This window comes from Oryza glaberrima, chromosome 9 (assembly GCF_000147395.1).
Source record: "Oryza glaberrima chromosome 9, OglaRS2, whole genome shotgun sequence".
Classification (NCBI taxonomy): domain Eukaryota; kingdom Viridiplantae; phylum Streptophyta; class Magnoliopsida; order Poales; family Poaceae; genus Oryza; species Oryza glaberrima.
This window is the reverse complement of record NC_068334.1, coordinates 11,433,218-11,446,167: the sequence shown is the minus strand read 5'-3', so window position 1 is coordinate 11,446,167 and position 12,950 is coordinate 11,433,218. Positions and strand designations below refer to the sequence as shown.

Below are 12,950 nucleotides of genomic sequence, written 5' to 3'. Positions count from 1 at the left end.
GCAGTACGCCAGTACCTCAGCAGAAAATTTTAGCACGAAATCAAGCGAAAAATGCAGCCGCTGCAAAAAATTGAAAGCCCGTTTCTTCCCCGCGGTCGCACGCCACACCGGGGCGACTTCCACCATGGAGGAGCGCACATGAACAAAGAACACCGGACATGCACGGCCGGCCGTCGGGCGGACTCATCGTAGCACGTGCTCTGCGTCCTCTTCCGCTCTGCATCTGGCCGCCAGCTCGAGCTCACCAATCGAGGAGCACCATCGCCTCATCGAGCTGTGGCGGGACGATGGCCAGCTTGGCCTTGTGGGCTTGGTGCTGCTCTGGCCGGATCTCGACAAGAATGTTAGACAGAGCTGTAACGCCGCGAGGAGGGTGAGATCGAGCATTGAGGCCGGTGGCGTCGCGGAAGAGGAGGAGCTCGCGCTCGCGGGCTCCCACCTCTCCTCCATGTGCGAGCGGCCACAGCGGCTGCCGTCTTCTCGCAGCTCCCGCTGTCGACTCCGCATCGCATGGGGGCCAGCCTTCGAGACTCCGCTTCCACTGCCGACGCCTAGTTCCTCTCTGCCGGTCACCGCAGCTAGGTCCACCTCCCGCCGCCCCTACCTCTTCCGTCCACAACCGCCGGAGCCAAGCCTCCACCGTCGTGCGCGTCGCGAGAGAGGAGAGGGGAGAGAGTTGAAGAGAGAGGGAGATGGGGAGAGGAGGAAGAAGAGGAGGGCTGAGAATGACAGGTGGGGCCCACGTGGGCCCCACCTTTTTTAATTAATTTCTGTGTGAAACTGACATGTGGGTCCCATGAGATTTATTATTTTTCCAGCTCACATTGCCACGTAAGCGCCATGTCAATGCCACATCAAATAAAGACCAAATCAAATTAGCCACGTAGACGCCACGTCAGCCAAAACCACTGTCCAAACCGTTGAGGGACCTCATTTGCACTGGTTTTGACAGTTGAGGGACAAGTTATAACTGGTTTTTTTTGGTTGAAGGACGAAAATCGGATTCGTTGACAAATTAAGGGACCTTAGATGAACTTATTCCTTTTCTCTTCTCGTGAGGCCTAGCAACGTGTAGAGAGGCCGCCTAATGGGCTCACCTGATTGGGCCCACACTGCAACGGAGAGCCCATCACACAACCACTGGCCCGCTGGGAAAATTGTGCCATCTTCAAACACGGATTTGGTCACAATATCATCATGTATTTTAGCTTTGCTATATAAAATCGTCACCTTTAAACTTCCCTTCCCCTCCCTCTAGCACGCGTGAAGGTGTTCGTAGACAACCACCAAATGCAATGACCACCATCCCGTCTTATAAACGCCGCTTTGTGCTTTAATGCCACCAACTCAACCCACTACCACGGTGGCCTTTGCCATCACGTCGATATAGGAGGAGCGAGGAAAATATAAGAGCCGACCTGTCAGCTAGGCAGCGCCTAGCTCGATGATGGGGCGCCAGCGATGGGCTGATTAGATACGATTATCATGTAACTATCCATGTCCCTCTCACAACAACGATGATCCAAACTGGTGAGGTGAGGCCATCGGAGTTAAAAGTGAAAGAGATGACGAGGAGCATTTTAGTTCATTTATATAGCAAATGGCATTCCAGCATGTAACATATGTTTAAAAACGGTAATTCAGTGAAACCAAAACGTAAGATGACGTTACGGAAACTCTATTTGAAGATGGCACAATATCAATTTTCATTGACCAGTCAACCCACTCACCCATTTTCAGGTGGGCCCGACGTCCCGCGCGGCCGCGCCTCCTCGTTTCCCGCGCAACTCCCTCCCACAATTTCGCCTTGCCTTCGCCTTTTTCCTCCGAATCCCTAGCGATGCCGCCGCCGCCGCCGGCGGAGCGCCGCCTCACCGTCGCCGACCTCCTCCGCATACGCCGCCCCACCACCGGCGCCGCCTCCCTCGTCTCCTCCTCCACCTCCCCCTCCCCCTCCACCTCGACCGCCCCGCCTCCCCGCAAGAAGCCCAGGCTCCCCGCCGCCGCACCGACCCCGACCCCTCGTAGCACGGCGCCCTTCGCGCCTATCCCCCACCGCGTCCTCCTCGCCGGCGCGCTCTCGCTCCCCGCGTCCGGCTCCCCCGTCACGTGCCGCAGCCACTGCCTCTCGCTCTCCGACTCCCCTCCTCCCGCCGCCTCCGCCTCCGCCTCCGTCTGCTGCTACCTCCTCGACTTCGACCCCGACGCCGTCGGCCGCGAGATCCACGTCCTCGCCTGGAACTACCTCCCGTCCCTCCACCACGGCGGCGCCGGCGTGCTCGAGGTGGTCCGCTGGCGCCTGGCGGAGGAGGGCACGACCGCACCTGGCTCTGGCTTCCTGAAGACGATTCCGCTCGATTGCGTCGACGATGAGCCTGATTCGGGCACCCATGGCCATGTGTTTGGGGTGGTGAGGTCGGTGAGTGTGGTGTTCAGCGTGCCGCGTGCTGGGCAGAAGAGTAATGCAGATGGAGGTGACAATTCGGTCGGGTTTATTTCCGAGATGATGTGCTGCGCTTGCCGTCGATGCAGGGTGTTACCTCCAGAATCTGACCAGGATCACAAGTTTGAGCTCGAGAAGTTTGTGTACTTTGTGGATTCCGCAAGCCGGTGGCGGCCGGTGCTGGCGCGGATGGTCGGGAGGCCTGTGTCTGTCTCCGGGTTGAAGAAAAGGTTGGTTTCCATTGACAAGAAGGGCACGTACACCATGTTGGTGTCGACGAGGAAAACAATGCTCAGATGGTGCCCGTCCTATCCAGCTGCTCTGAAATTGGATGGGTCACCAGGTGATTGCGGCGGTGTGTATACCGGCGTCGTCACCGGAATTTACATGCAACGCATGTTGGTTGAGCTGGATGAGACTGTATGGCTACTGATTGATGACCAGCATCTTGCTCCATCACATTCTCTCCGAGTTGGTGCTGTTGTACGTATAGATCTGCATTTTGATTCCCAAATTGTTCATTTATTTAATATCATGTCTTTGCGTTAGTATAACTGTTCCATTTTTCTGTTTTGTAGATTTCTGTGAAGAATGGTCGAGCAATTTGTCTAAAACTTGCTTGGACAAGGACTCTTCTACTTGGAACATGCATTAAAACTAGCATCACTATAAATTCTTTCTCCCTGGTGGACTCCAAGTATGAAGGAACTATTTTTAGCATGCCAGTATGATAAATTGCAGATGTCACTGAATTGTTTTTTAGAACGTTATGTCACTGAATTGTTTTTGCTGTTGATGCAGATCTTATATAAAGGCAGAGAACAAGGGTCTGTTAGGGAAGTTTGTTGACTCTTTTGAGCTGCCTGCTAGATTTTGGTATGAATTTTTAATAATTCTACCTGTACTTTATGCACATACCATGAATAACAGGACAAACATTTTTTCTTCTCACAGTATGCTTATTTGTTCTTTCAATTTCCAGGATGTTAATTCTGATACCATGCTTTAAACAGAAATTCACCAAGTTATTTTCTGAGAAAGAGATTTTGGGCTCTAAAAATGTAAGTTGCTAATTTTGTATTACATTGTCAGAACACTTAACATACTTGAGTACTTAATATGCTACTCGTTTCACTGTCTGCTGATTTACTTGACTGGGACTCTTGAACTGCAAGGTATCAACAGACGCACGGATTGGTCCACACTTATGCTTCTAAAGTTCTCTCTTCAATGGGTTCCAAACCTCAGGCAAGTTTGTGAGTTGTATATGTGTTTTCATGAATGTATGAATATGATTTCCTAGTACATTTTGTATCGTCTCCTTACATAATTGATAGATTGAACTTAGTGATGTTCACTTGTTCAGAGCTGAATGTAATTAACAGCTTGTATGCTAACAGCGTAAGGAAAAAGCTTAGCTTCCATACTGCCTATCAAAACTAGCACAATATATGTTTGTTCTACTTTCTTGTCATACTTTTTTACCCTAAATTGTGGCCATCTTGCAGCAAACACATTAGAGGGATTACATAGTATATTTGTTGATGATTAATTTTGCACAAGACAGAAATAATCATAAATAGTTCTTTGATAGATAAATTTTAGGTTTAGTCATTTGACTCATTTCTACCATAGGATGTGGATGAAACATTTTTTATGGTAGTAGAACAGCATGTAATCACTCATAATGTCTTCGTACTATTAGTGGTTTTTCTACTAATTTGGTACTTTACATGGTGTTTAATCATGGTGCTCATTACATTAATCCTTTTTAATGTTCGGAATTTTTTTTCCTTGAACTTTACTTGACTTTTGTTGCACAGCATGATTTCTTTATGACATTCTCCAATCATAACTGCGGCAGTCCACGAGCTGAATTAAACTTGGAAACTTTTAAATTGGTAATATCCTTTCCTTGTATGCTTGTAACTAAATTTGTCTCTTTTTTTTTCCTTCTGCTTATCCTTAACAATTGACTTTGATTAGGTCATCCCCTTTGCTAATTTTATATGCAAATGTGAATCATTGTGGATATTAACAATGCTCAAAATTTGGAATGGCACTGAAGAAATGGACAAGAACCAGGGGGCCCACCAATATCTGTGTGATGGGATTTCCTATCCTGGTACTGCAAAAAAGTTAATTTCAAGCAGCAATCTGAGTTCTGTTTTAGTGGGAAGAATCAAGGTAACATTGAAATTTTGTGACTTGCTTGAAAATTTATGATATTTGTTTTTTTTTCTCCATATTCAACCCCTGTATTATACATATGATGCTTGGGGTGCTAACTTGTAAGATTCTTCAGACGTTCACTTGGAGATGAAAACGATAACCACTAATTGGTTTATTGGATTAGGGTAGGCATGTGTGTATTGCATTTTTTTTTTCAAAACCTGGATGCTACTTATTGGTGGAAGTGAATTTTGTTTTTTATGTTTGATTTATAGTTGTCTTATAGCATTTTACAAGCTTGATATATACGTGTTGTCTATTATGATTTGTTCGTGATTTGACTTTGCAGGCTAATAATTCTAATTGTGACTTTATTGCATACAGAGATCTTCAGTGTCAGGAACACTGCAGTTGGTTGATGCAACAGGATGTATAGATGTCGTTATACCAGATCTGCCACCAAATGTTTGTATGGACAGCATCTACGAGGTTATGCTCACAGTTTAGTGCATATATATACTGCATGTGATTCATCTTATAGATGTTTTGTTGGCAGTACGGTGACCTTCATGATTTACTCAATTGATATAATTAAGACCTTACAATTCATTTTCATGAATTATGGGACGTGGAACTTTATATTTTAAAACATGAACAGTTTTTTTCTAGCGATATTACCAAAACTGATACTGCAAGTACTAATGCAATGCATTGGACTATTGGTAGTGTGCGTATGCTTTATTAGTTTTTCAAAGTAGTTCCTGTAAGATAACCAGAGACATCTATCAGCTATCATTTTGATTGGAATGCTCAAATTTCAAGATTATACAACTATAGAAATCAAAAGTTTTATGTAGGATATTAGTAAGACAGTAATTTGTAGTAAGTTTCTCAGCATGAACATTCCTACTGTATGTTTTAGTGCTTTCTGCAATGATTTTTTGCACCAGTAAGATGTATCTGATGCTGGTGGGCATTTCATCTCTTTCTATTGTACTACTCTGGGGCCATATTTGCAGTCGCCCATCACTCAAATGAAAATACATACTCCCTCCGGTTCTATAATAATTGACGTTTTGGATAAGGTTGAGGTCAAACTTTAATAACTTTGACCATCAATAACTTCAAAAATATTTAGTTTAAAGAAACTAGAACAACATATATAGATTTGTCTTTCAAAACACTATAATAAAAGTAAACATGCATTTATTTATTGTGTATATTATAATAGAAAAATAAGGTCAAAGGTACATTTTGTAGACCGTGTCATTGTCCAAAACGTCAATTAAAATGAAACCGGAGGGAGTACTCATGTATGAAAAGTGCCCGGCGGTCTCCAGCCTATGCATCATCCTCAACAAGTTCTTTTTTGTTTATAGAATTTTATTATGTCAGTTGACCCCATTGTTTTTCAGCAATGTATATCCAACACTGCTTTCTGATTATTCCGTTTGTTATTCAGATAAATGATTACAAAGTAGTTCTTGAAGGTCCCATGGCTTACCTTGATCCTTATGATGTTACTGATCCATTGTCCTGCAAGGCTATTTGTGAACATCTATCTTTCCGAAAAAGACTAAATCACCTCAAGATCTATGTTATAATCAACTGGAGTGAATTGAATCGAATTGGTCCTTCATCAATTCCTTTGCAAATCAATGCTTGTGCCAAAATGTTTCACCTGCTCAAATTAACACATATATTTCCAGCAAATAAGACTGTGAGTACCTTTACTCTTAAACTATCTATCTTGAGGTTTTTGGAATTATCAATTTATCATGCCAATTAGTGTTTGACGATGTTCTCATTTAGTCATTTTGCTATTTCAGTTTCAGCATCAAAACTTGTCAGGGCCCAGTTTGTATGCTGAGGCTGTGATACTGCCATATGATTTGAAGTTTACTGAGCTAGATGAATGCTCTGAGCATGCTGAGAGCTTTAGAATCTCATGCATTCCTTCACTTGGTAACTCCAAAGTGTATACGGCAAAACCGTGTAATATTCTATGCACACTAAGCTTTGGAACCACCAATCTTTGTGGTTCTCTAGTGTCTATCTACTCTTGTGGATCAGTCAGTACTATTGTAAACGATACTGTTTGTGGCGAAAGAGATCACACTTTTAGGATTTTATTGGAATTTAAGGATGGAAGGTTTAAGTATCAGGTATGTTTTTTAGGATCAATTGTTGAAGCTTATTTTCTTATTCTGCATTGCTTCATATTTGCATGTTTAGCCTTGATATTGAGATAGTATTACTAACCTATCTGATCAAATAACAGTCACTGCGGATCGGCGGCTACTATCTTCTTGAATGTCCCACTGAAAGTATGAATTATTCCATGAAAGGCTGTGGATGTTTACAAGTTAGTAAAGTTTCACTAGGTTATCAGAGTAGATTTTGGAGCCTTGCTATTACATTTAATGGTAATATAAATATAAAGCAGACCATTGGGGATCAATCTATTGGAGTTTCTTCAGTGAAGATGGATGAGCCATTTTCCAGAAAAGCTGTCAATAATGAGATAAAGCTAGTGCATACTTGGAATGATTTCCATCAATATTGTGACTTCCATTTGAAATTTTACTGTGATGAAAAGATGGACGAATACAACTATTTTTGCGATGTATTCAATGAATTGTGCCCTTACTCAAATGAAGTTCTAAGTATCTCATCGTTCATTAAGACTAGGGTGCCAAAAATGCCTTCTGGATCTTCTAACTTGCAAAGGGATAAACCGGTTCAAGGGGATTTGATATCATTACAAGGAAAAGTAGAAAATATCCATCCATATGGCTGTAAGAAGGAAAAATTCATGGTTGGTAATGAGAAGTCCAGTATATGTATCCATGTTACTGATAATAACCATAGGGTAAATGTCAATCTTATTATTTTCAATTTAACAGGTATTTGTTTGCTTGGAATTCCATTTCATGGCATTATTTTGCAGGTGCGGCTCTTTGGTTACCTAAGTAAATATGGTTATCCTGTTGGATTAGGACCAGGGGCATCTGCGACGTTCCACCGTGTCCTTTTGACACAGTATGTCAATGTTCCTTTTAGCTCTTACTAAAGTGTTGTGTAAACATGTCGTACTAGATGGTAGGTGGAATGTGTACTGAATACTGTGGGTTCACTCTGGTACGAATGTAAAACATGTATTGTCCATTTAGATTAGACAGCATACCTGAGAAGTGAGAATAGTCAAAGTTAAATGATAGTTCTACATTCCTTTGTTTGTAGAGTATTGATTTGACACGGCAACACTTTCCATCTTTAATCCTTACCTAGGATGAGATAGAAAATCCTCAGTTTTTCTGGACATATGAGAACAAACAATGGATCGAACTAATAGCACAAAAGGCATTGCACACTACCACATCTGTTTTCTTGCTTGATTGTAGTACTGTATATGAAATAAACGAACTCTGTTGAATGGCAGTTCTGTGTGCATAATCATTTACATGCACCTATTTTTTAGTCCGACTTGCTTTTCATATTAAAATTATTTATTCTCAAATACTAAAATAAACTGATATGTTATTTAGTCCAAACTTCTGGTGGACTAAATGTTCTTAATCCTTGTTGGAATAGGTATTTGCTGCATATGCTAAATTAGAACTCAAATCACTGCAAATGCCTGCAACATATTTTGTGCTCTGCAAATTTGATGATATGTTTTTTAATGTCTATAATTTTTTCTGTTTTCTGGCAGCAAGCATGAGCTATTCGTCACCCCACTAACATATATTGAAGTGAGCTCCATCAGTCTTGCTGACCTGAATGAAGAATGTGTTGTTGCACCACCCATTTCTGATTGCTTCAAGGATGGTTCACTTGGCAGAGTTTCCTCGTGTTTGCTCTTCTTAAGTCATAAACATTTAGCAGAAAATAGAGCCATTCAATTCCAATGCCGGGTAAGCTGTTTTGTGCTTGTCTTCAATTCATGGATAGGTTTCACTTCACTGCTTTTTAATACTTGTTTGTTGTATTTACACCTACATCTTATAGTTAAGTTCTGCCTGTGAATGATCTCAAGCTCGACCATTTGACATTTCTATCGTTGTTAATACAGGTTGTAACAATCCATGTGTTGGTTTTGGACGACCTCCAACCCTCAAAATCAAGATGTGAAACAATAAATGTAAAAGTCAGACTAGCCGGATTTATTGTTGGTAAGAGATCAGTCTCACAACAATTTCTTTTTGCTGCATCCACCATCTACAATACTAGATGAAATAACTTCCATTTCTTTGAAAGGGTGTTTTGCCTTTTCTGGTTTACATGGATCACTGGGTATTTAATTTATTATATCCAACTTAATGCTTTTAACAGATGATGGATCCTCTTTGTGCTGTTGCTGGGCTGATGATGCAAGGGCTGAGTTGTTGCTTGGGCTGCCAGAGGTTGCAGTTATGAATGCTTCTGTCACTTCGAGGTTTTCAAAAGATGGAGTAAACATCCAACAGACTGTTGGTTCTTTTCTAGAAAGTTTGTTGAAGAAGCACAAAAGGATCATTGCAAGAAACTGTGGGATTCCTCCCGACATCTCATGTCGTGACTTGGAGTTGTCTTCTGTTCTCAATAAAGTCTTAAGTTGCTCAGAAGAGAAACTTTTGAAATCTATCATACTGAATGCTTGTTGGAAGGGAACTTTGGTGAGTTCATTTTACGCATTAGTTGATTACTACGAATTATTTGGTTGCTAAAAATTATATGTGCTCCTAAATATGCTTCATATCATATCAGCAGTATTTCATAACATTGTTTTACCAGTCTATCAATAATAGTGTATCTATATCCGTCAACCAGAAAGAAAAAGTGTTGGTTGTGTAATCCATTAGAGAATTTTGAATTTGCAATTGATCACTACATTTCAATCATATCTGATGCTTTCTTGTATGTGTATAATAGTTTTCTCAGTGTCGCTATTTGACGAGTTTTGCACTTTTGCAGAATGTTATTGCATCAGCTTTAAATGCGAACACGCTAAATGGATTTAATTTAGAGCTTCCTGATTTACATCCAGTACGGAACATGCCGAATTATTGGGTCAATCAAGCCTTCCACATAGATCCTTTGGAAGAGGGCCGAAAAATGTTTGACAAATTGGAAAGCAGCTAAAGTTATTTGGACCAGAAAATGCATCAAATTCCTTATTATTTATTTTGAAGTATGTGGGAGCAGTACACTGGGTCATGGTGTACTCATATCCCCAGACCAATACTCATCGGGTTGGCCATTTTCCTGACAAGTTATCTCTGTCGGTCTGGCCAACTCTTGGAGAGCGTCTGGTCCAACTTATCTAAGGTCTGCTGGGACTGAACACTTATTCTCCAGATGCTTCGATGCACTGCTGAGCGTGTGAGCGGTAAGTATGCAGGCTGGCTATTTAGTGCTAATTTACCCCAACCATTCCCATGCTGCAGTAATGTTAACACTTCGTTTCAACGCAAGTCATGATATGGATTTGTCATGTGTGATGTGATGCTAATTGATTGTGTTCTTCAGGCGTGTTCGCTGCGTTGTGGATGGCAAGATGGAATTACAAACCATGTTGGACCGGCTTTTGGTGGCAGTATAGTATATATATAGTTTTGTATAGTAAGTGCAGAAACTAACAAATCACTGTGCCTTTACGAGGAATGGCTCTTGTTGTATAATGATGTATTTACTTGTGCACTCTCGTTAGCCGGGGTTTGCATCTGTAATATTGTAAACCAAGTTCCTCCTTTAGTCTATATATGAAATGAAATTGCGCGTCAAGGGCATGGTTTCTTACAATGTTAAAAACAGACTTCCCTAATTGATTATGAGAAGCTGGGTGGTGATCCAACAATAGTTTGTAAAAACAGACTGGTGATCCAACAAACTATTGGAGTTGTCCATGCAATCAAGAACAAGCAATTCTTCTCAATTTTTTTCATGAATTTTTCATCACATATGCATAGACATAGGTGACATACTGCAGCTTTCAAGCCACAGCTCTGCACCGTGTATGTATTTTACCCATTTGCTCGATTAACAGTGCTGTGTTCCAATACAATGCATAGCTGGGTCAAGTCGACGAAAGAAAAGCTTTTTATTCAAAGCCTAGTGATTGCGCAAATCCAAATCTGATCTTGTTTTTGTTAGCTACCACATGCCAGGCGAAAACAACATGGTTAAACCCCCAATGGCTGGAGTAACAATGAACAGCGTAATCTTGCCCAAAACTAAGTATAGATATGAAGATTCCTGTACTGTCTTCAAGGGCTTGACCCTTTCTTGAACAGCTTGATTTGATCACCGTAGTAGTAGGCACTGCCGATCATCAGAGCAACCGTCGCTCCTTGAGCGACCACACGAGCCCTCATCAGTTTCTGACCCAGTTTAGAGTTGCCATATCGGAAGCTGATCAGGCCAGCCGTCAGAACACCAGCAGTGACCAATGCACCTGAAATTATTACATGTCTAATTAGGCAACAGAGAAATGTTTGTGTGGAAAGGTGTAATATTTCCCAGATACTATATCAACATCAAGATAACATCCTACTTCATCACAGATAAAGTTCAGCTGTTAACAGGTAAGGGCAAGCCTGAATCAATGTTCTGGTTCTAACTCATTGGGAAACTTATACTACATACCAAAATGATTGCACCATCCACAACAATGCAGTGCAGCAAGAATTGAACTTTATAAATTGATTAAGTGACAATTGAGCAATGCAAGACATGACTGAATTGGAAGTATCCTGGAAACTCATAGCACTGGCTACGGATCATATGCACCAGAACTAATAGGCCTAGATGATTATTCATAACTTGAAGCTGCAGTAGATATCTAAAAAGTAAAGTTTCAAAAAAAGAAAAAAATGGCCAAGTTGTCTAAGAACATATCCTCTCAAGTTCTAGAATACCAACATTTTGAATAAGCTTCACACACACGCACGTGAGAAGAGGAAAATTTATTGTCCACTAAAGATATATTGGAAGATAAGAGTAAGTTACTTGAGAAGCCAACTTTATGAGTTTAAGTGACTTCACATTAGAAACTACAACTCCATACGTAGCTATAACATCAATAATATATGAAACTCTATGAATCAAGCTCATTAGCTGCTAGGGCATGAGCGGTGCTGCCTACTGAGCATATTTCTTGTGTACAACAAAGTGAGCAAGCTCAGCTTAGCTGAATTATGCAGTGCCAATTGGAGCCTACAGTAACCCTCTAGGTCTAGGCTCAGTTTGTTTCCTCAAACTCCCACCAAAGTAAGACAATGTCTTCATAGAAGAAAAGGATAGATTGCGCATAGCAGGGAAATGTGCCTTTAAGCTAGTTAACTCATTCACATCCATAAAATCAGAAGTTTGTGAACACAATGCACATCTAGATTCATAGAGGACCCCACAGTTTTCTGCTACATCCATACACAACTATAACACTGCATACCCAAATCCAACTATCCATAAATGCTTTGAGTGTGTACAGTTTGAGACAGTAGAAATCCCAAATATCAACTGATCAACAGAATGTTGCCCACCGAGTTTACATCAAAGCCGAGTTACATCTACTATATAGTTCAGCCAAAAATTCATGCTAACAAAATCTGACGGCGGTGGTGCGGAGAAAACTGGTTCTGTTAGCTAGCTTATGAATCGAAATATTCAAGTATAATCTGCTTGAAAGGTCACAAAATAGACATCTCCTAATCACCTCAAATTGAAGGGACATTCTCATTTTCTTAACCAATTACACTGCTACTAGTCTCAATGTAAGTGAATGAGAAAAAGAACCACTACAAGCCATGATACTCACATTTTTTTTCCAGACTTAGCATGATTTACTGAAGTAAATAAGCATACCAAGTCAGCAATCATTTAATTCTACATATGTAGTAGACGCCATTTAACACTTTGCAGATTCTGAACCTGACAAGAAAGCTCATCCTTAATCTTGTAAAACTACTGCCCTAGATTTCCCCTCCCATGAACTGTCATCCAACGAATCCCGCAAAAACCCATTCAATACGCCGATTTCCCAAAACCATCAAGAACCGATCCTACCCGCTCTTTCCCCAACAAAGAAACCAAGAAACCGCAGCTAGGGCGCCACCGCGCGCGAGCTCGCGCGGGCAGAGATCGAGGAGGGCCGAGTACCGATGGGGACGAAGGGGTTCTTGACGGGCTTCTTCCCCTCGAGCGCGAACTCGTCCGTGTACATCGGCGGCGGCGGCGGCGGCGTGCTGCTCCTCCCTCCCGCGGCGGCGGCGGCGCCGCTGCTCTCCTCCATTCGCTTCGAGAATTTTTTTTTTTTTCTCTCTTCTTTGCTTTGGAAAGAGCGACACGTGAGCGG

General features: G+C 41.8%; 2 protein-coding genes across 2 annotated transcripts; one reads left to right on the top strand and one right to left on the bottom strand.

Annotated features, from left to right (window-relative positions):
* The first annotated feature begins 1,801 nt into the window (after positions 1 to 1,801).
* LOC127784718 (CST complex subunit CTC1) lies at positions 1,802 to 10,510 on the top strand. Its single transcript, XM_052312060.1, has 17 exons — positions 1,802 to 2,926; positions 3,022 to 3,140; positions 3,245 to 3,319; positions 3,426 to 3,504; positions 3,629 to 3,691; positions 4,267 to 4,344; positions 4,430 to 4,630; positions 5,000 to 5,104; positions 6,078 to 6,335; positions 6,445 to 6,780; positions 6,897 to 7,487; positions 7,566 to 7,657; positions 8,331 to 8,532; positions 8,691 to 8,790; positions 8,951 to 9,273; positions 9,572 to 9,986; positions 10,127 to 10,510. The coding sequence occupies exons 1-16, from the start codon at positions 1,841 to 1,843 to the stop codon at positions 9,737 to 9,739; spliced, it is 3,876 nt and encodes a 1,291-aa protein (XP_052168020.1). The 5' UTR covers positions 1,802 to 1,840; the 3' UTR covers positions 9,740 to 9,986; positions 10,127 to 10,510.
* Positions 10,511 to 10,559: 49 nt separating this feature from the next.
* Positions 10,560 to 12,950, bottom strand: LOC127784719 (RING-H2 finger protein ATL48-like). The gene is made up of 2 exons (XM_052312061.1): positions 12,755 to 12,950; positions 10,560 to 11,051 (listed from the first exon to the last, which is right to left on the bottom strand). Exons 1-2 carry the CDS (start codon positions 12,885 to 12,887, stop codon positions 10,864 to 10,866), a joined length of 321 nt encoding a protein of 106 aa, XP_052168021.1. The 5' UTR covers positions 12,888 to 12,950; the 3' UTR covers positions 10,560 to 10,863.

What these genes read in the sequence shown, in the direction of transcription:
- LOC127784719 (XM_052312061.1), bottom strand. Translation starts at nt 12,887, where the DNA reads ATGGAGGAGAGCAGCGGCGCCGCCGCCGCCGCGGGAGGGAGGAGCAGC. An exon ending in GAACCCCTTCGTCCCCATCG is followed by an intron (nt 11,052 to 12,754) that starts GTACTCGGCCCT and finishes TAATAATTTCAG; the next exon opens with GTGCATTGGTCACTGCTGGT.
- LOC127784718 (XM_052312060.1), top strand. Translation starts at nt 1,841, where the DNA reads ATGCCGCCGCCGCCGCCGGCGGAGCGCCGCCTCACCGTCGCCGACCTC. An exon ending in TATTTCCAGCAAATAAGACT is followed by an intron (nt 6,336 to 6,444) that starts GTGAGTACCTTT and finishes TTGCTATTTCAG; the next exon opens with TTTCAGCATCAAAACTTGTC. An exon ending in CTTGTTGGAAGGGAACTTTG is followed by an intron (nt 9,274 to 9,571) that starts GTGAGTTCATTT and finishes GCACTTTTGCAG; the next exon opens with AATGTTATTGCATCAGCTTT.